At 39.8% G+C, this 20,842-nt stretch overlaps 1 protein-coding gene and 1 long non-coding RNA gene across 3 annotated transcripts; both read right to left on the reverse strand.

Annotated features, from left to right (window-relative positions):
- Nucleotides 1-565: 565 nt before the first annotated feature.
- On the reverse strand, nucleotides 566-2,898 carry TCEAL1 (transcription elongation factor A like 1). Of its 2 annotated transcripts, none has more exons than XM_040467298.1 (3): nucleotides 2,484-2,898; nucleotides 1,989-2,055; nucleotides 566-1,640 (listed from the first exon to the last, which is right to left on the reverse strand). In XM_040467298.1, the coding sequence occupies exon 3, from the start codon at nucleotides 1,626-1,628 to the stop codon at nucleotides 1,149-1,151; it is 480 nt and encodes a 159-aa protein (XP_040323232.1). In that variant the 5' UTR covers nucleotides 1,629-1,640; nucleotides 1,989-2,055; nucleotides 2,484-2,898; the 3' UTR covers nucleotides 566-1,148. The 2 variants fall into 2 exon arrangements, with proteins under 2 accessions (XP_040323232.1, XP_040323233.1); XM_040467299.1 differs by lacking the exon at nucleotides 2,484-2,898 and adding an exon at nucleotides 2,205-2,299.
- A 1,554-nt stretch (nucleotides 2,899-4,452) lies between these two features.
- LOC121024978 (uncharacterized) lies at nucleotides 4,453-8,030 on the reverse strand. The gene is made up of 2 exons (XR_005787896.1): nucleotides 7,959-8,030; nucleotides 4,453-4,656 (listed from the first exon to the last, which is right to left on the reverse strand). It is a non-coding gene; the product is annotated as an uncharacterized LOC121024978 (long non-coding RNA).
- Between the last annotated feature and the right edge of the window lie 12,812 nt (nucleotides 8,031-20,842).

The following is a 20,842-nucleotide window of genomic DNA, read 5'->3' on the forward strand; positions in this document are numbered from 1 at the left end:
TTGGCTGTGGTGGGGGTCATGGAAGGACCAAGACCCAGGGAAAAAGGCAGCTATTCCCAGTAGATGTGGCAGTGTCCAAGGGAAGGGAATAGCAGGACAGAAATAGAATGTGTCATTCACCTGGAATCTCACAGGAATTATTTGTGAGTGTAAGTGAAACCTCCTTTGGGTTCTATCCACTGAATATTTGAAAGGTATCTTATAGGGGTTGGGGGTCCTGCATATGCAGGTGGAAGAAAACCATAGAGCTCTAGGATCTTCATTTGGCTCCACAGCAGCCTTGTAAATCCAGCATTATTCCTATTTAAATAGAAAAAGAGGGGCGCCTGGGTGGCGCAGTCGGTTAAGCGTCCGACTTCAGCCAGGTCACGATCTCACGGTCCAGGAGTTCGAGCCCCGCGTCGGGCTCTGGGCTGATGGCTCAGAGCCTGGAACCTGTTTCCGATTCTGTGTCTCCCTCTCTCTCTGCCCCTCCCCCGTTCATGCTCTGTCTCTCTCTGTCCCAAAAATAAATAAACGTTGAAAAAAAAAATTTAAAAAAAAAATAAATAGAAAAAGAATGACCTTTAAGTAGAAGTACCTGGTTTTTCTGCCTAAGAGATTTAAAGGAAACATGGGATTTACTTTTCTTTAAAGTTCTGACAAGTATTTATTAAGTGCCACATTGTTTTTATAAGTTGATTGACAGTTTTTAAATTTTTCCCCATATTGTTTTTTTCAACAAAAGCAAAATGTTTGTCTTGAAAAATGAGAAGCTCCCATTAAGCAAAATGAAAAACCAAAACACCTGTTATCTTACCACATGGATAGCCACTGTTAAGACATTTAAGTATATACTTTCAGTTTTTTCTTTGCATAATAATATACAAATATACATTTTTTACAAAATGGGATGCTACATATACTTTTTGAAAATTGTTTTCACTTCACAATATATAATGTACACCTTTTCATGCAAATGGGTGAGAGGGAGACTTGCAGCTTGTGGGTGGGGAAAACCCAATTTTATGCCAGTTACAAGCAAAACTCCTAAAATAAAGCCACGCAAAAAGTTAAAATTGAGATGGGGAAAGTGCATGAGATGAGAAAATCAAACAAAGTTCAGGTGGCAACCTTCTATCAGGGGAAACAATTAAAGGCCGAACACATTAAATAGGATAAGGACGGTTCCGTCTCGCCTTCCAATGCATGACCATTAGTTTGTTTCGTACTCTTTTCATTTCTTCCATCTCCTCTGCCACCTTTATCATCTCCTCGTTGCTCAAATTTCGGCCGTGTATGTCCCCTCTAAATTGCGGGCGAGAGCGAGCCAGCCTCTCTTTGAAGCTTCCTTCTTCCAGCTTATGTTTTCCCACTCCACAAGGAGGCTGCTCCATGGGAGGGCGCTCTTCAAAAAGGTCCCTTCTAGAAAGGCGCTCCGGAGGAGGGCGCTCCTCGGACACGAGCATCTCGGGAAGGAGCTCAGGAAGGAGCTCCTCAGGAAAGAACTCCTCCTCTGACGACTGCTCCTCGGAAGACGGTTCTTCCGGAGACTGCTTTACGGGAGAGTGTTCCACAGGAGGCCGTTCCTCATCCGTCTTGGGCGCGCTCTCTGGCTGTTCCTCATTTTCTTTGCATGATTTTTCCATGTTGAGGATCCTCTTTAAGTACAGTTATTCATAGGAGACAAGGCAGAGTCGAGTAAACACACTTGGTGGCTGGATCAAAACCCTGGCCACGGGTTCCCATAACTGCCTTTTCCTGAGTTGGGGGCCCAGGTCCCCCACCTATGCTTGTCGAGGGGCTCTCTGGCCCTGGGGACCGCGCCGCACCCTGTTAGCCCCGATCGCCCCCTCCTTCCCGAAAGCCCACCATTTTCCCAGCAGGCCTTGCCAGAGGCCTCTCCCATTGTGACAGGGGCGGGGCGGGGCGGTGGTACTGCGGACTCCGTTCCAGTCAGCGTCCTCCCACGCACCCCATCCCGGGCCATTGCCCACCACTTCCCTGACCTGGACCTCTCCTGGCGGTTTGCTCTAGGCCTCCTCTCCTCGAGGCGCACCGCTGTGACCCGCAGACCTGCAGACAGACGCAAGACAGGGTAGGGGGCGGAGAGTGGGGAGGAGGGAAGGACTAACTGACAACATACGTCCCTTTCCTGGGCATTAGCCGCCGCCCCCGCGTCAGCCCCCACTGCCTCCCCTCCCCCATGCCCCACCATCCTATACCTCGCAGTGTTCGTCATTTCTTTTCAGGCGGCAAGTGGAAGCGAAGGATTATTTAGAAACTATTTCTAAGTCTGTGACTCCCAGGGGGCCCCACTCACCTCCCCACCTCGCCCCAAGGCCACCATTTTCTACACCGAAATGTGGGAGCGGGGGTGGGGGGGTGGGGTGGGGGCGGGGCTGGATATAGGGAAAGGCCTGATACTCTCTGCCATCCCGATCCCAGGGGTTATTGGGCAGCATCGACACTCAAACCGATTTAAGGGGACCAAGGGGACTTACTTCCTCCTGCTTTTTCCCCTTGACCAAAGGGCAGTAGGCAGACGGTGTCTGGACAAGCAAAAAGGACCTGGACGAGAGGGACTTGGGCAGACATAGGCTCCTGGTCACGTGAGGGCCGCGCGTCACAGCCTAGCTCAGATCCCCAGTTAACCACTTTGACCGGCGGCCTTGCTGCAGCACCCTTCCTGTATTTCGCAACTCTCAACACACCAGGCATCGTCGCTCACCTCTTTGTTTATATTTGCCTTTTCTGGTTACCAGAGACTGTCAGCATCCAGTCTTGGGAGTTATTGCCTCTTCCTCTTTGCTGCTTACCCTGATACCACCTCTTATTCTCCTGTTGTCAAACACCAAGGCCCATTATTTCACCTACAGTCCAGATCCTGCACTGAAATTTGACTATTTTTACTTAATGAATCAGTATCATGTCTCCTTTCCCAGTCTTAATCCACATCCATACCCATGACTCCATCATGTCCGTTTATGCTCTATCAACATGGTTTTCACTTCTTGTCACTTTTATGGAAGATAAGCTTTCACTTTTCCATGACCTGAGGATTTTTTTGAGCCCCCAAACCTGTACCACAAATAGAGGCTGCAGTCTAAATTCGTGAACATTCAGTTCTAGAACTCTAGAAAGAGTTGTTTGTAAAGTATGCAAATCTAAAAACATAAATACTTTGATGATTTTCATAAATCAAAGTACACATTTGTCCATCTAAGTACAAAAAATCTAAAGATTTATTTTCTGAAATGGGAGCATTTGGGGTGGAGAGTGTGGCATTATATATACAATTAAAAAAAAAATTTAGGTAAACTCCACGCCACACATGGGGTTCCAACTCGACCCAGAGATCGAGAGTTGCATGTTCCACCAAGTGAGCCAGCCAGGCACCCCTATATATACTATTATGTGTGTGTGTATCACACACACACACGCAAACACACACTCTTCAGTAATTATTCATAATAGAAGAAATATTTTTCTGGGACTCTAAATCCTTAACCGGGCACCTCTTGGTGTTGCTGGTTGATAAAGTGTATATTAATTCATTAAATCAGCAAATATCTGGGTCCTGGACTGCTGTATCCAAAAGATTCAGCGCAGAAGACATTCATATTCAACTATGCAATAATTCTGTTCATCACACATGGAGTAGCAGGATTAAAACTATATTAACATACTCAATTGTCTTTACAAGTATGTATGTTTGAATCTAATGGTGTTTTTTTTTTAAGTTTATTTATTTTGAGAGGGTGAGCGTGAGTTTGGGGGGGAGGTGCAGAGAGAGAGAGAGGGCGAGAGGGAGAATTCCAAGCAGACTCCATGCCATCAGCACGCAGCCGGAAGCGGAGCTCGAGCTCACAAACCATGCCATCATGACCTGAGCCAAAGTGGGACTTTTAACAGACTGAGCCACCCAGGTGCCCCTGAATCTAATGGTGTTATGATCTTCAATCTCCCATCCCTGCATCTTACCTACTCACATCAGCCTGGATGCTACTTCTCATGCAGGTGCCCTTTCTTCTGGAAAGTAGACTATACCTCTCCTCTCTGTATTTTATACTTTCAGGGTTGATGGCTGTCAGATCTGTTAGGACCCTGGGATTTTTTTTTTTTTTTCAAGCCCAGGCCATCTAGTAAGTTTCCAAACAGAAATTCATTCAGGAAATTTCCCAGTTTAGAGCTTTTTTTTCCAACATCTAATTTATTTTGTGTTGAGATAGAAGCAAGACAGATATTAGTTCACTTTTATATCTTTTCTCTAACTTTTACTTTTTCATTTTTCAGTGATGTGTGTCTTTTAAAAGCCAAGTTTCACTATACCTTCTTTATTCTTTTCACCAAAGTTTGGCCTCATCTCTTTCCAAGAGGACCCCCATTTTATTCGCATTTCATCATTTCTGACCTTTTCCCCCTTACATCCTGTGATGGAGAACTCACTACCTTAAAAGACACCCATTGAAATTTCAGACAGTTTTATTCAGAGTAGTTTTTACTTTTGTTGAGCTGAGGTCTGCCTCCCAGTAGTTGACATACATTTGGTGTTGATTCTGCTTTCTGGAGCGGTACAAAACAAGTATTAGAGTTAATATTCTAGTTCTTTCCCTTTCCCAGCTGTGAGACATACCAGGCAATCCACTTGAATTTTCTGTGACTCAACTTCTTCATCTGCAAAATTGGAGACATAATAGTACATATCTCAATGGATTGATAAAATCAGTAAATGAGTCAGTATATGTAAAGGACTTGGAAAGGTGCCTAGTACATAGAAAGCACCCTGTAAGCATTAACTATAATAATATAAATAGTAATAATAATAGTATGACCTAACGCTAATAATATTACTAATTATTGTTTTTTAATTAACACTAATTGAACACTTATGCCAGGCATTGTGCTAAGCATTTTCAATATGCTATCTCATTTAATCCTTAAACAATCACACCAAGACTTTTTTAGTCTTAACCTCCCCAGTTATTTTCAGTTCTTTCTAATGTGATATACTTTTTCAAAGTCACTCACCATCCTACATGCTCCCGAATTCATAAATGTCTCTGAAAAAATACTGAATGTTCTGCCTTGTGTTGAATGGAGTGATCTTATCACACCCTTCACTATAGAATAGCCACTATACACCTGTAGATGAATCCTAAGATCATAGTTAGATTTTGTGGATGCCATATTACACAGTTGAATCCACTTTAAATTGCAATCACCTGACACTCCCAAATCTGTTTCACACATCCCTGTTAATAGCCTTATATGAATCACTTTAATTTTAAAAATTTTAATTCCAGTACAGTTAACATAGTGTTAAATTACTTTCAGGTGTACAATATAGTATTCAATAATTCTATCTATATATTACTTAGTGCTCATGAAGATAAGTGTATCCTTAATCTCTTTTACCTATTTCACCCATTCCCCACCCCCTACTTCCTCTCTGGTAACCATTTGTTCTCTATAGTTAAGAGTGTGGGTTTTGGGTTTTTTTTTTTTTTTTTTTTTGGTGTATCTCTTTTTCCCCTCTGTTTATTCATTTCTTAGATTCTACATATGAGTGGGGCGTCTGGGTGGCTCAGTTGGTTAAGTGTTAAGTCTGACTTTAGCTCAGGTCATGATCTTGCGTTTGTGAGTTCAAGCCCTGCATCGGGCTCTGTGCTGACAGCTCAGAGCCTGAAGCCTGCTTCTGATTCTTTGTCTCCCTCTCTCCACCCCTCCCCTGCTCATGCTCTGTCTCTGTCTCTGTCTCTCAAAAATAAACATTAAAAATTCTACATATGAGTGAATCATATGGTATTTGTCTTTCTCTGACTGGCTTATTTCACTTAGCCTTATACTCTAGCTCCATCCATGTTTCAAATGGCAAGATTTCATTCTTTTTTATGGCTGAATAATATTCCACTGTGTATATATACAACATCTTCTTTATCCATTCATCTATCAATGGAAACTTGGGCTGCTTTCATAGTTTGGCTATTGTAAATACTGCAAAAAACAAGGGTGCATATATGTGAATAATTTTAATTTTAACCCAAGTATAGAAGCTTCTGTTTTTCTGGGTTAAATGTTGTCTTGTTAGATTTACTCCCTTATTCTTGGACAGAATCCAAATTCTGTCATTCAGTACATTACTACAAAATATTAATTTAAAGCATGCCATTAGTACTAAATAGGATGATAAATTCAGCAAGCTCAGGAAAGATCTGGAGGAGATCTCAGCAAAGAACTCTAACTTCACATGAAAAAATTATTTTCCCCTGTTGGGTTTGGCAGCCAAGAGTGTGCCCTGCCAGGCCAGTTCCCCTCATTTCCTCTCTCAATGTGACTTTGTAGGGTGGGATTCCTTTCTAGCGCTGCTGATAGAGGACACAGTTGCCTCTGAAAGCTCCCAAACCACTATAAATTAACCCTTGATGAGAATTTAGTAAACATGGGGGTCAGAAAAGGGAGATATAAAGAATTAGAACGGGGAATGGAAGAATGAAAACAATGTCTTTGTGTTGGCTCTAAGTCTCTGCCTGACAGTAACTGATTTGGGGTTCCCTTGAGAGAAAGCGCTCTCAAGAGGAAGTAAGATGATGGTGCATCTGCCTTGGTGACACCATTTGTTACAAGGGAATGTGGACTGCTACTTGTTTGTGTGTAGTTGGGGTGGGGGCTATGAAATAACCCTTCTCTTGGATTTGATTTGATACTGCTGACTTAGGGCCCTGTGAGGACATGTTGCTTAGGTCAAAATTTCTAGGGAAGATTTAAGTCTAAGAAATGCCATCTTAAAGGTGAAACTAAGGTCCTTGGAGGTTACAAATTGTTCCGATGGAAACACACGTGATACTAGCCGAGACAGGATTGAAACCCTAGCAGTATGATGTAAGAGAGGCAACCTTTAACCACCTTGTAAAACAGCTCCTGGGCAGTGGGCTCCAGGCACATTTACATGCAGCCAGGGTGGACAGTACAGGCCTTTTCAGGTAGCAGGAGTTGAAGGTATCAGAAGGCAAGCAGGGGGGGCGCCTGGGTGGCGCAGTCGGTTAAGCGTCCGACTTCAGCCAGGTCACGATCTCGCGGTCCGTGAGTTCGAGCCCCGGGTCAGGCTCTGGGCTGATGGCTCAGAGCCTGGAGCCTGTTTCCGATTCTGTGTCTCCCTCTCTCTCTGCCCCTCCCCCGTTCATGCTCTGTCTCTCTCTGTCCCAAAAATAAATAAACGTTTGAAAAAAAAAATTAAAAAAAAAAAAAAAAAAGGCAAGCAGGGCAGCCATGCAAGCAAGGGGGAAGGCAGTCAGCCCCTGGCAGCTGCTGCCATGACAACCGTATCCAGGGGCGTGGCCTTTCTCTGGGGGATCTGAGGAAGCCCAGAGTGAGTTTCTGGTTTAGGGATTCCTGTTCCCTGATGAGGCTGCACTTCTGTGGCAGAAACAGAGCCCCTCCCTCTGAGTCTGTCTACAGCACAGACTCCATGGAGGTCTGGTTTTACTTTGCAGGGCCTGTCTGCCTGGAGTTGAGGAGAAATGCCCTCCCCAGCTCAGAGGTTCCCCCTTCTTCTGCCACCTCTGCATTCTTTCTTAATGACACCCATGGCAGTACTTTAGTCCCAAGATTAGCTGCTGTGGATTGCAGCAGGCCCTATTCAGCCTGTAGCTCTCAGGCTCTCCCAAATAGCCAAGTGGAAATGGAATGACAAGAGTCTTCTCTTTTCTGCTTCTGGCCTCATCCTAACTGGGGTACATTCTCATTCTCTCTCTCTCTCTCTCTCTCTCTCTCTCTTTCTGTCTCTCATTCTCTCCCTCCCTTTCCCTCTCTCCCTCCCTACCCTCTGTCACTCTGCTTATGTCCAGAGAAACAAGGAAGGGACTCTGAGTAGCAACTCTGGCTGCTGGGAAATTACTCATGGACTGGGAAGGCAGGTCCAACCTGAGCCAAAGGGAGGCAGTACCAGGCTCTGGGCTGGGCAGGATCCAGGCTGTCACTCACTGGAAGACTCTGGAGGCCTGGGAGCCTTCTACCCATCTTCATGCCTCTGTCTGTGTCCTCCTTCTCTCTAAAAGGTGGAGGAAAGAGTTGTGGTAGAACAATGAATGAGGCCCCTTTCTGCTCTAGGATGCTAGGACTTCATGCTGCCTACCATGGTGAGGAGGGGCTTCCCTTGGGAACACCGTCTGGCCTGAGTGGGGACCTCTCCGGACTGTGGCTGCTTCTGCTGCTTTTCCCAGAATCCAAACAAGCTCAGAGCATAGAACTTGTCCTATGTTGGCCTTCCCTGCTAGACTCCAACATATATACTCACAGCCTTCCCCTTGGCCTCAGGGACTCTCAGAAGGGCCCAGGACAACCCCAGTCTCAGGGCTGGATGACAGAGGTTGGGACAGAGGCAGGGTAAGCTACATAATTTGTGATGCCCTGTGTAAAATGATAATGCAAGGCCCCTTGTTCAAAGAGCAAGAAAAATGTGCCTTTAAAGGGACTGAAATATAAAGCTTTTCTTTCTCCTGTGGTCTTTCGATTTCCATGTTCTTTTTTTAAATAGACTTCATTTTTTAGAACAGTTTTAGATTCAAAGAAAAATTAAGAAGATATAGAGAATTCTCATATATTCCACATCCAGTAACACCTTACATTAATATGGTACATTTGTTAGAACTAAGGAAACAATATTGACATATTATCATTAGCTGAAGTCCATATTTTATTAAAATTTCCTTTGTTTTTTCCTAGTCCTTTGTTTTACCTTTTCTACTCCTGGGCCCCATCCAGAATACCACATTACTTTTAGTTGTCATATCTCCTTAGGCTCCCCTTGGCTATTACAGTTTCTTGGACTTTCTCTGATTTTGATGACATTTACAATTTTGAGTACTAGTCAGGTATTCGTAGAATGGTCATCTAATAGGATTTGGCTGGTTTTTTTCTCTTGGTTAGACTGGGATAATGGGTTTTTGGGAGGAATATCACAGAGATAAAGTACCATTTCATCACATCATATCAAAGCTACATACTATCATAGGATTTATAAACATAACTGTTGACCTTGACATGGTGCTTTTTATTTATTAGGTAATATTGTTCTACTTTTGCACTGCTGGTGGGTGGGAATACAAACTGGTATAGCTACTCTGGAAAACAGTATGGAGGTTCCTCAAAAAATTAAAAATAGAATTACCCGGGGCGCCTGGGTGGCACAGTCAGTTAAGCGTCCGACTTCACCTCAGGTCATGATCTCATGGTTTGTGAGTTCGAGCCCTGCATCAGGCCCTGTGCTGACAGCTCAGAGCCTGGAGCCTGCTTCAGGTTCTGTGTCTCCCTCTCTCTCTGCCCCTACCCTGCTCACTCTCTGTCTCTCTCTCTCTCTCTCTCTCTCTCAAAAACTGAATAAATGGTAAATAAATAAATAAATAAATAAATAACCTGGGTATTAAAAAAAAAAAAAAAAAAAAGAATTACCCTATGACCCAGCAATTGCACTATTAGGTATTTATCCAAAGGATACAAAAATGCTGATTCAAAGGGGCACACGCACCCAATGTTTATAGCACAACTATCAACAATAGCCAAATTATGGAAAGAGCCAAATGTCCATCGACTAACGAATGAATGGATAAAGAAGAAATGGCATATATAGACAATGGAATATTACACAATGATCAAAAAGAATGAAATCTCATCATTTGCAACAAAATGGATGGAACTAGAGTGTATTATTATGCTAAGCAAAATAAGTCAGTCAGGGAAGATAAATATCTTATGATTTCATTCATATGTGGAATTTAAGAAACAAAACAGATGAACAAAGGGGAATGGAAGGAAAATTAAGACAAAAACAGAGAGGGAGGCAGAGCCTAAGAGATTCTTAAATATAGAAACAAGCTGAGGTTTGCTGGAGGGGTGTTGAGTGGGAGGAGATTGGTAATGGGCATTAAGGAGGACACTTGTTGGGATGAGCACTGGGTGTTACATGTAAGTGATAAATCACTAAATTCTATTCCTGAAACCATTATTACACTATATGTTAACTAACTTTGGTTTAAAGAAAATTTTAAAAATAAAATAAAAAGCAAAATATGGAAAAATAATATTGTTCTAAGAAAAGGAAAAGTAAAATTTTAAATTATTATTGGCATGAATTATATAGTTCAGCATTGTATTCTTTGATGCTAGTTTTATTTTTTATCGAAAATTTTTAAAATGTTTGTTTATTTTTGAAGAAGACAGAGACAGAGTGTGAGTGGGGGAGGAGTAGAGAGCAAGGGAGATGCAGAATCTGAAGCAGGCTCCAGGCTCTGAGCTGTCAGCACAGAGCCTGCTTATGCAGGGCTTGAACTCATGAACTGTGAGATCATGAAAGCTGAAGTTGGATGCTTATCCGACAGAGCCACCCAGGTGCCCCTTGATGCTAGTTTTAAATGCCAACACAAGAGCATTGGACTCCTTTTTATATTTTTTATTACTTTTTTTAACGATTATTTATTTCGAGAAAGAGAGAGAGAGAGAGAGAGCAAGCAAGCAGGGGAAGGGCAGAGAGAGAGGGAGAGAGAGAATCCCATGCAGGCTCCATGCCACCAGCACAGAGCCCAATGTGGGACTTGAACTCATGAACTGTGAGACCATGACCCGAGCTGAAACCAAGAGTTGGATGCTTAACTGACTGAACTACCAGGCACCCCAAGAGCATTTGACTCCTATGTAGAATCACCAAAATTGCACAGTTCATCTTTTGTAGCTTATACATGCATATGTATTTATTTCTTACCAGAATGAAGGAAATGTTGCACAAAACTAAACTATTTTTATTTCTCTTCTTGATACCTGCACATATGGACATTCTACAAAAGAACTGAAAAGAGAATGAACTGTGGGTTGCTCTCACTTTCCCTTTCATTCTTTAAGTTTTTTTTTTTTTTAATTTATGTAATCTTTTACCCAATGTGGGGCTCAAACTCACAACCCCAAGATTAAGGGTCACATGCTTTTCTGAGCTAGGCAGGTGCCTCTCCCTTTCCTTCTTTGTCATATTTTCAATATAAGTGGTTGACAGGGGCGCCTGGGTGGCGCAGTCGGTTGGGCGTCCGACTTCAGCCAGGTCACGATCTTGCGGTCCGTGAGTTCGAGCCCCGCGTCGGGCTCTGGGCTGATGGCTCGGAGACTGGAGCCTGTTTCTGATTCTGTGTCTCCCTCTCTCTCTGCCCCTCCCCCGTTCATGCTCTGTCTCTCTCTGTTCCAAAAATAAATAAACGTTGAAAAAAAATTTAAAAAAAATATAAGTGGTTGACAAATATAAGGAAATAACACATGTAAGAAAGGATATGATTGGGTTTCTTGGTCATTTGTGTTTTTTAGAATGTGATTTTGTGTTGGAAGTAAGTTCTGAATAGAACCAAAAGGGTGGCCTCTGCTGACTGTTAGGAGTGACAGAAGTAACATGCTTACCATTTACTTGCTTTGAGTCTTGTTCAAATGCATCATGTAATATCTTTGTATGGTTTTGGTAACAGAATAATACTGGCCTCATAGAATGAGTGAGGAAGTATTCTCTTCTATTTTTTTTGGAAAAATTTTTGAAGAAGTGATACTCATTGATTTTTATATGTTTGGTAGAATTCACTGGTGAAGCCATCTAGACCTAGACTTTTCCATCTCAGTAGATTTTTGTTTACTAATTAATTCTGTTATTATAGGTGTGTTCATATTTGCGATTTTATCTGGAGTCAGTTTTGGTAGTTTGTGTCTTTCTAGGAATTTGCCCATTTTGTCTATGTTATCTAATGTATTGGCATACACTTATTCATAGTATTCCTTCATAGTCCTTTTATTTCTGTAAAGTCAGTAGTAATATCCTCTCTTTCATTTCTGACTCTAGTAATTTGAATTTTCTTTCTTTCTTTCCCCTGGGTAATCAATCTAAATGTTTGTCAATTTTGGTGATATTTATAGAGAACCAGCTTTTTTATGTGTTTTTTTTAAATTTATTTTTGAGAGAGAGACAGATTGCAAGCAGGGGAGGGGCAGAGAGAGGGAGACACAGAATCTGAAGCAAGTTCTAGGCTCTGAGCTGTCAGCACAGAGCCCGACATCGGGCTCAAACTCATGAACCATGAGATCATGACCTGAGCTGAAGTCATAGGCTCAACCAACTGAGCCACCCAGATGCCCTGAGAATCAGCTTTTGGTTCTATTGATTTTCTCTGTTTTTTCTATTATCTGTTTCATTAGTTTCTGTCTAGTCTTTTTTAATGCCTTCCTTCTATTTGCTTTAGGTTTAGTTTGCTCTTTTTTAGGGTCTTACAGTAGAAAGTTAGGTAATTGATTTGAGATCTTCCTTTTTTAATAGGCATTTACAGCAATAGGCATTGCTTTAGCTGCATCCCATAAGTTTTGGTATGTAATATCTTCAGTTTTATTAATCTCAATATACTTTATAATTTACCATTTGATTTCTTTTTGATCCATTTGTTATGTAGGAGTGGTTGTTTAATCTCCACATATTTGTGATTTTCCCAAATTTCTTTCTGTTTTTTTTCTACTTTTATTCTGTAGTAGAAGAAAACAACTTAGTGGTATTTCTAATCTTTCAAATTTATTGTGGTTTGTTTTATTGCCTAGCATATGGTCTATTCTGGAGTATGTTCCATGTGCACTTGAGAAGAATGTATACCCACTTGCTGGTCAGTGAGATATTCTATAGACTTCTATTAGGTCTAGTTGGTTTGTAATTTTGTTCAAGTCTTCTATTTTTTTTAAAGTAATCTCTACTCCCAATGTGGGGCTTGAATTCATTTCCCCAAGATCAAGAGTCTTATGCTCTACTGACTGGCCCAGCCAGATACCCCAAGCTTCTATTTTCTTGTTGATCTTCTGCCTAATTGTTCTATTATATATTTTTAAAGTTTTTATTTATTTATTTTGAGAGAGAGAGAGAGAGAGAGAGAATGAATGAGGAAGGTGCAGAGAGAGAGAGAGGGAGAGAGAGAGAGAATCCCAAGCAGGCTCTACACCCAGAGCCCCTGTTCTATCTATTATTAAAAGTTGAAAGTCTCCAACAGTTATAATTGAATTGTTTCTTTCTCCCTTCATTTCTATTAGTCTTTCCTCATGTGTTTTGATGCTGTTAGGTGCATATATAACTGTTATATCTTTCTGGTGGATTGGCCCTTTTTAAAAATTTTTTATTTTGCTATAGAGCATGAGCAGGGGTAGGGACTGAGAGAGCAGAGAATCCCAAGTACCCTCTACACTGTCAGCGCATAGCCCAACACGGGACTCAATTCCACATACCATGAGACTGGGACCTGAACCAAAATCAAGAGTCAGATGCTCAACCAATTAAGCCACCTGGGTGCCCCTGATCCTTTTATTGGTATAAAATACCTCTATCTCTATGAACATTTTTTGTTCTAAAGTCTGTTTTGTCTGATATTACTATAGCTATTCCAACTTTCTTGTGGTTACCGTTTGTATAATATATTGTTTTTATCCTTTAGCTTTCAATCTATTTGTATTTAAAAATTTTGGGGGCGCCTGGGTGGCGCAGTCGGTTAAGCGTCCGACTTCAGCCAGGTCACGATCTCGCGGTCCGTGAATTCGAGCCCCGCGTCGGGCTCTGGGCTGATGGCTCGGAGCCTGGAGCCTGTTTCCGATTCTGTGTCTCCCTCTCTCTCTGCCCCTCCCCCGTTCATGCTCTGTCTCTCTCTGTCCCAAAAATAAATAAACGTTGAAAAAAAAATTAAAAAAAAATTTTTAAATGTTTATTTTTGAGAGAGAGAGAGAGAAAGAGAGACAGTGCAAGTAGGGGAGGGGCAGAGAGAGAGAAATAGACACAGAATCTAAAGCAGGCTCCAGATTCTGAGCTGTCAGCACAGAGCCTGACGCAGGGCTTGAACCCATGAACCATAAGATCATGACCTGAGCCAAAGTTGGACACTTAATCAACTGAGCCACCGAGTCGACCCTTTTTGTGTTTTTGAATTTAAAATGCATCTCCTAACTAAGAATCATGAAATACCTAGGAATAAACCTAACCAAAGATGTAACAGGTCTGTATGCTGAAAACCATAGAAAGCTTATGAAGGGAATTGAAGAAGATACAAAGAAATGGAAAAACATTCCATGCTCATAGATTGGAAGAATAAATATTGTCAAAATGTCAACACTACCCGAAGCAATATACACATTCAATGCCAGTCCCAATCAAATTGCACCAGCATTCTTCTCGAAGCTAGAACAAGCAATCCTAAAATTTGTATGGAACCACAAAAGACCCTGAATAGCCAATGTAATACTGAAGAAGAAAACCAAAGCAGGATGCATCACAATCCCAGATTTTAGCATCTCTTACAAAGCTGTAATCATCAAGACAGTATGGTACTGGCACAAAAACAGACACTCAGATCAATGGAACAGAATAGAGAACCCAGAAATGGACCCACAAACATATGGCCAACTAATCTTTGACAAAGCAGGAAAGAATATCCAATGGAATAAAGACAGTCTTTTCAGCAAGTGGTGCTGGGAAAACTGGACAGCGACATGCAGAAGAATGAACCTGGACCACTTCTTACACCATACACAAAAACAAACTCAAAATGGATGAAAGACCTCAATGTAAGACAGGAAGCCATCAAAATCCTCAAGGAGAAAGCAGGCAAAAACTTCTTTGACCTTGGCCACAGCAACTTCTTACTCAACACGTCTCCAGAGGCAAGGCAAACAAAAGCAAAAATGAACTACTGGGACCTCAACAAAATAAAAAGCTTCTGCACAGCGAAGGAAACAATCAGCAAAACTAAAAGGCAACTGAGAGAATGGGAGAAGATATTTACAAATGACATATTAGATAAAGGGTTAAATCCAAAATCTACAAAGAACTTATCAAACTCAACACTCAAAAAACGAATAATCCAGTGAAGAAATGGGCAAAAGACATGAATGGACAATTCTCCAAAGAAGACATCCAGATGGCCAACCGACACATGAAAAAATGCTCAACATCACTCATCATCAGGGAAATACAAGTCAAAACCACAATGAGATACCACCTCACACCTATCAGAATGGCTAACATTAACAACTCAGGCAACAACAGACGTTGGTGAGGATGCGGAGACAGAGAATCTCTTTTGCACCTGGTGGGAATGCAAACTGGTGCAGCCAGTCTGGAAAACAGTGTGGATATTCCTCAAAAAATTAAAAATAGAACTACCTTATGACCCAGCAATTTCACTACTAGGTATTTATCCAAGGGATACAGGTGTGCTGTTTTGAAGGGACATATGCACCCCAATGTTTATAGCAGCACTATCAACAATAGCCAAAGTATGGAAAGAACCCAAATGTCCATCAATGGATGAATGGATAACGATGTGGTATAAGTATCACTCAACAATCAAAAAGAGTGAAATCTTGCCATTTGCAACTAGGCGGATGGAACTAGAGGGTATTATGCTAAGCGAAATTAGTCAGAGAAAGACAAAAATCATATGACTTCACTCATAGGAGGACTTTAAGACACAGAACATGAATACAAGGGAAGGGAAGCCAAAATGATATAAAAACACGGAGGGGGACAAAACATAAGAGACTCTTAATATGGAGAACAGCAGGTTACTGGAGGGGTTGTGGGAGGGGGGATGGGCTAGATGGGTAAGGGGTATTAAGGAATCTACTCCTGAAATCATTGATGCACTATATGCTAACTAATTTGGATGTAAATAAAAAATAAAATAAAATAAAATAATTTTATCAAAAAAATACTTATGACCCAGGTTGAATTAATTTTGGTATATTTATGATGGTAGTGGTGTAAATTCAATCTGTGGCATGTGGATATCCAGTTGTTCCACCACTTTAGTTTCAAAGCTGTTCTTTCCCTGTTAATTCTCTTGGCATGTATGTCAAAAATCAATTGACCTTAAGTATGAGGATTTGCGTTTGGGCTCTCAATTATTTTCCACTGATCTATGTATTTATCTTCATGGCAGTACCACACTGTCTTGATTCCTGTTATTTTGTAGTAACTTTTGAAATTAGGAAGTATGAGATAGCTAATGTGGTTCTTTCTGAGATTATTGTGTCTGTTCTGGATCCCATAAATTTGGAATTATTTTATCATTTTCTACATAGAATCCAGATAGGATTTTGATAGGGATTGCATTGAATCTGTAGATCAATTAGGAAATATTGTCGTTTGAACAATACTGTCGTTCAATCCATGAACATGAGTATTCCCTTTATTTAGGTCTTCTTTATTTTATTTCAACAACGTTTTGTGTTTTCAATTTATAAGTCTGACATTTCCTTTTTTAGATATATTTCTAGCAATGTTTTTGTTTTTGGTGTTACTGTAAATGGAATGATTTTCTTTTTTTTTAAATGTTTATTTTTTATTTTTATTTTTGAGAGAGAGAGAGAGAGAGAGAGAGAGAGAACAAGTGGGGGAGGGTCAGAGAGAGAGGAGACACAGAATCTGAAGCAGGCTCCAGGCTCTGAGCTGTCCGCACGGATCTTGATGTGGGGCTCGAACTCACAAACCCGTGAGATCATGACCTGAGCCAAAGTCGGCCCCTTAACTGACTGAGCCACCCAGGCGCCCCAATGGAATTATTTTCTTAAATTCATTCTCAGATTGTTAATTTCTAGTGTAAAGAAATACAATTGATTTTTATATATTGATATTGTATCCTTTCACAATGTTCCACTAATGTATTAGTTCTCATTATGTTTAATGGATTCCTTAGGATTTGCTATATACAAAAATATGTTATCTTCAAATAGAGATCCTTTTACTTATTTATTTCCTAACTGGATGCCTTTTTATTTATTTTTCTTGACTAATTGCCCTGGATAGAACTTGTAGTACAATCTGCAGAAATGGTGAGAGAGGACATTGCCATCTTGTTTCTGTTCTTAGAGGGGAAAATTTTTATCTTTCTCACTTAAGTGTAATGTAATTTGCATGTTTTTGGTAGATGTCCTTTATCAAGTTCAAGATGTTATTTTGTATTCCTAGTTTGTTGAATATTTTTATCATGACAGGGTGCTGGATATTGTCAAAATTTTTTTTCTGCATTTATTGAGATGATCTTGTGGTTTTTGGCTTCCATTCTGTTAATATGGTGGCTTATATTGACTTACATTGACCATGCTGTTAATATAATCATGATTATTTTGAAAACTTTTTTATGAGGAAGAATACACTTCTAGAAACTTTGAAATATATTTATAAATTTGTCAATCCATGGTGTTAGTGCAATAGGCAGTCCACATTGCTTTCTTCTTAGTTTTTACTAAAATGACAGTTTCTGGGGCACCTGGGTGGCTCAGTTGCTTAAGCATCTGACTTCTGCTTAGGTCATGATCTCATGGTTCATGGTTTAAGCCCCGTATTGGGTGAACTCAAGCCCCACTTTGGGCTCTACGCTGCCAATGTGGGATTCTCTCTCTCTCTCCCTCTCTCTCTGTCCCTTGCTCACTTGTGCCCTCTCTTAAATAAATAAATAAATAAATAAATAAATAAATAAATAAGAAATTACAGTTTCTAACAGTTAAGAATGCTAGTCAATTTATGTAAATTAAAACTACTAGAAATAATCAGGGTGAAAGGAAACAACTATGCATGAAAAGTAGGTAAAGAAAATAGGGTGTGTTTTTTGGATAAGGAAAGATATGAAGGACTTGTTTTTGGTAAGGGAAAAAGAAATTAATTTTGTCCTAAAGTAGAATGACTGGTTGTTCCAGAATGAGAATGAGGAAAATACAGGACAAAAACTGAATGGATAGAAAGTTTGTACAAAAAGAATCTTAGGAAAGGAATTTTATGTGTGATCAAGCTGGCTAAGATTAGAATAGATTTGTTTATAGGTTTTTAAATAATGAAACTTAATATCAAAAGTACATGGTGCAAAATTATAATTTGTTTTTCTCTCTGTTAAAAAAAAAGTTTTCTTGGACTATTGGTTGGCTCTTGATAAGAAATTGTGAAATGTTTTTGTTACCTTTTGTGTAATTTGCCTGAGAAGCAAAGATTTTGTGTCTTGCCAAAATAATTTCCTATGCTTCCTATTGACTTTATCAAGGTATTTGATTACATGGGAGAACTGAGTCTTCTCACTATAAAAAAGAGTTGTATTTTATTTACAACATTGTAATCTTCTGTATTTGCTATTAAAATCCTTTGTTATCATTTTGGTTAAATAAATAAGTATTGTTTCATAATGATATGGGATCCTATTTAATAAAATTTTAAATCTTTTGACATTTTTGACAACTTTTCAAAATAAAATGTAAAATAGAGTCATTTGACCACAAACTAACTTTGATGTTTTCTAGAGGTCCCCAGAAAATCTCAAAATATTTTTTTTTTATTCCCCTTGTAAAAGAGAGGTGTTAAACTAATTAGGCTTATTTTATATGTTTAATTACATGGGAAGCATTGCCAAATAAGAAGTGATGATAAGCCTTCTTAGGTTATATACCTATGGATATATATATGTATTCCAGAATTGTTTGAAGTTCATGGGAATTTGTCAATCTGTTCATTATCCGATTATTATCTTAAATTGCCATATGCCACAGAGAACTAAATTACCTTTTCAAATAAACTCATCAGATCTTTAACCACAGCCTTTTTTTTTAACTCATTTTGTCATTTGCAGACAATTATTGTTTTACTCTGATGCTTTTGCAGAAATGTGTCATTTTCAGAGAGATTCAGGACAGGACTCTGACAAGTACTTTAGAATACATTGTTCTCATAATTTTAAGATCATACCACTAAACTGAGAAAGAATTTCCAGAACTCTAATGAAAAATTGGATTCAAGCAGAACAAGAATTAACATGGTATTTAAAGAGCTGGTGAGGATGATTATAAATTTTATGTATTTTTATTTGAAACAATGCTGTTTCTTTAATGTTTTATTTTCCAGATTTAAGGAAACCTTTTTCTCTTTTAAGCTCTAAAACTTACAGCAATTTGGTAAATTATTATTTTATAAGCAGAATCAAAATATTTATCTTTTATCCCTATGTGATCCTTCCAGAATTTGGAAACGCTTAGTGTTTCTTTTGGGGGGGGGGCAATATGAGAATTTGCATACATTCAACAAAAATCTTTTTTCCTTGTAACAAGACACAATTGAAAACATTGATTGTATTACCAGTGTTTTCAATGGAATGTCATATTTGAGAATGATCTGCATTAAATCAGATATTATTAGACAGCTTTAAGGAACTAAGGTTGACTTTATGGAGCCAATAAAGCCCCTTGGAAATACCACCTGATATTTTGCTTGCAGGGTTCCCACCCATACCAGGTAAGAAAGGTCATATCCTGAGGCCCCATGAATACCAGGGTATTTCAGGGACCTTTAGGGAAGAAAGGAATTCACCCAAATCTATAGATTATTTCAGGTGACATCTGGCAAGTCCTTGGCTTGGATTTCTAGCCTTGAGAGCCTTTTAAAAATCCAGTCTGGGGGTGCCCGGGTGGCTCAGTCGGTTAAGTGTCCGACTTCAGCTAAGGTAATGATCTTGCAATTCCTGAGTTTCAGCCCAGCATCTGGCTCTGTGCTGACAGCTCAGATTCTGTCTCCCTCTCTCTTCAGATTCTGTGTCTCCCTCTCTCTCCCTACCTTGTTTGTGCTCTCTCTCTTTCTCAAAAAATAAACACTAAATTTTAATCCAATCTAATCCAGCAATTGCTCTACTAGGTATTTACCCAAAGAATACAAAAGTACTAATTCACAGGGATATATGCACCCTGATGTTTATAACAGCTTTATCTATAATAGCCAAATTATGGAAACAGCCCAAGTGTCTATCAACTGATGAGTAGATAAAGATGTGGCAATACATATACAATGGAATGTTACTCAGCCACAAAAAAGAATAAAACCTTGCCATTTGCAATAACATGGATGGGGCTAGAGACTATTTTGCTAAGTGAAATAAGTCAGTCAGAGAAAGACAAATACCATATGATTTCACTCATGTGGAATTTAAGAAACAAAACACATGAGCAAAGGGAAAAAAAAAGATAGAGGCAAACCAAGAAAGGGACAGTTAACTTCATAGAAGAAACTGATGGTTGCCAGAGGGGAGGTGGGGGGGGGGTGGCCTAAATTAGGTGATGGGTATTAAGGAGTACACTTGTGATAAACACTGTGTGTTGTATGGGAGTGTTGAATCACTATATCATATACCTGAAACTAACATTACACTGTATTTTAACTAACTTGAATTTATTTATTTTTAAATATTTATTTTGAGAGGGAGTGAGAGAGCATGTGTGTGAATGGGGAAGGGACAGAGAGAGAGGGAGAGAGAGAATCCCAAGCAGACTCCAGGCTCAGCCCAGAGCCTAAATTGGGGCTTGATTGCACAGCTGTGACATCATGACCTGAGCCAAAATCAAGAGTTGGACGCTGAACCGACTGAGCCACCTAGGCACCCCAACTAACTGGAATTTAAATAAAACTTTAAAAAAAGTCCAATGAATGAATGTAGAGAGAAAAGTTGTTTCAGTAGCAAACTATAACATACTTTTGTGAATATTTGATTCTAGTCCTATTTGAGTTTTTGTTATCTATCTGTAAACTGGATTTGATTATAAATTTTTCTAATTTTTTATTTTTGTTTTGCAGTCAGGTTTGTATTTTATGTGGACACCTTGAACAGTAATGTGGGGTGCTCTGGGGAGTTGAGAGGGTAGTAGTACAAGTGAAAAATGATCTAATTTTTCTAAATATCTGGCTACAATTCTCCAGATTAATGTTTCCAACTTTTCCCCAACTTTCTGATTTAGAATCCCTGAGAACAGAGTGCCCTGGATCCTTGTTGAAAGGGATCATACCAGGTTCTCTTCA

Source organism: Herpailurus yagouaroundi, unplaced genomic scaffold, assembly GCF_014898765.1.
Source record: "Herpailurus yagouaroundi ecotype Mexico unplaced genomic scaffold, PumYag 67416, whole genome shotgun sequence".
Taxonomy (NCBI): Eukaryota; Metazoa; Chordata; class Mammalia; order Carnivora; family Felidae; genus Herpailurus; species Herpailurus yagouaroundi.

Coding starts and splice junctions, on each gene's coding strand:
- TCEAL1 (XM_040467298.1), bottom strand. CDS start 1,628: ATGGAAAAATCATGCAAAGAAAATGAGGAACAGCCAGAGAGCGCGCCC.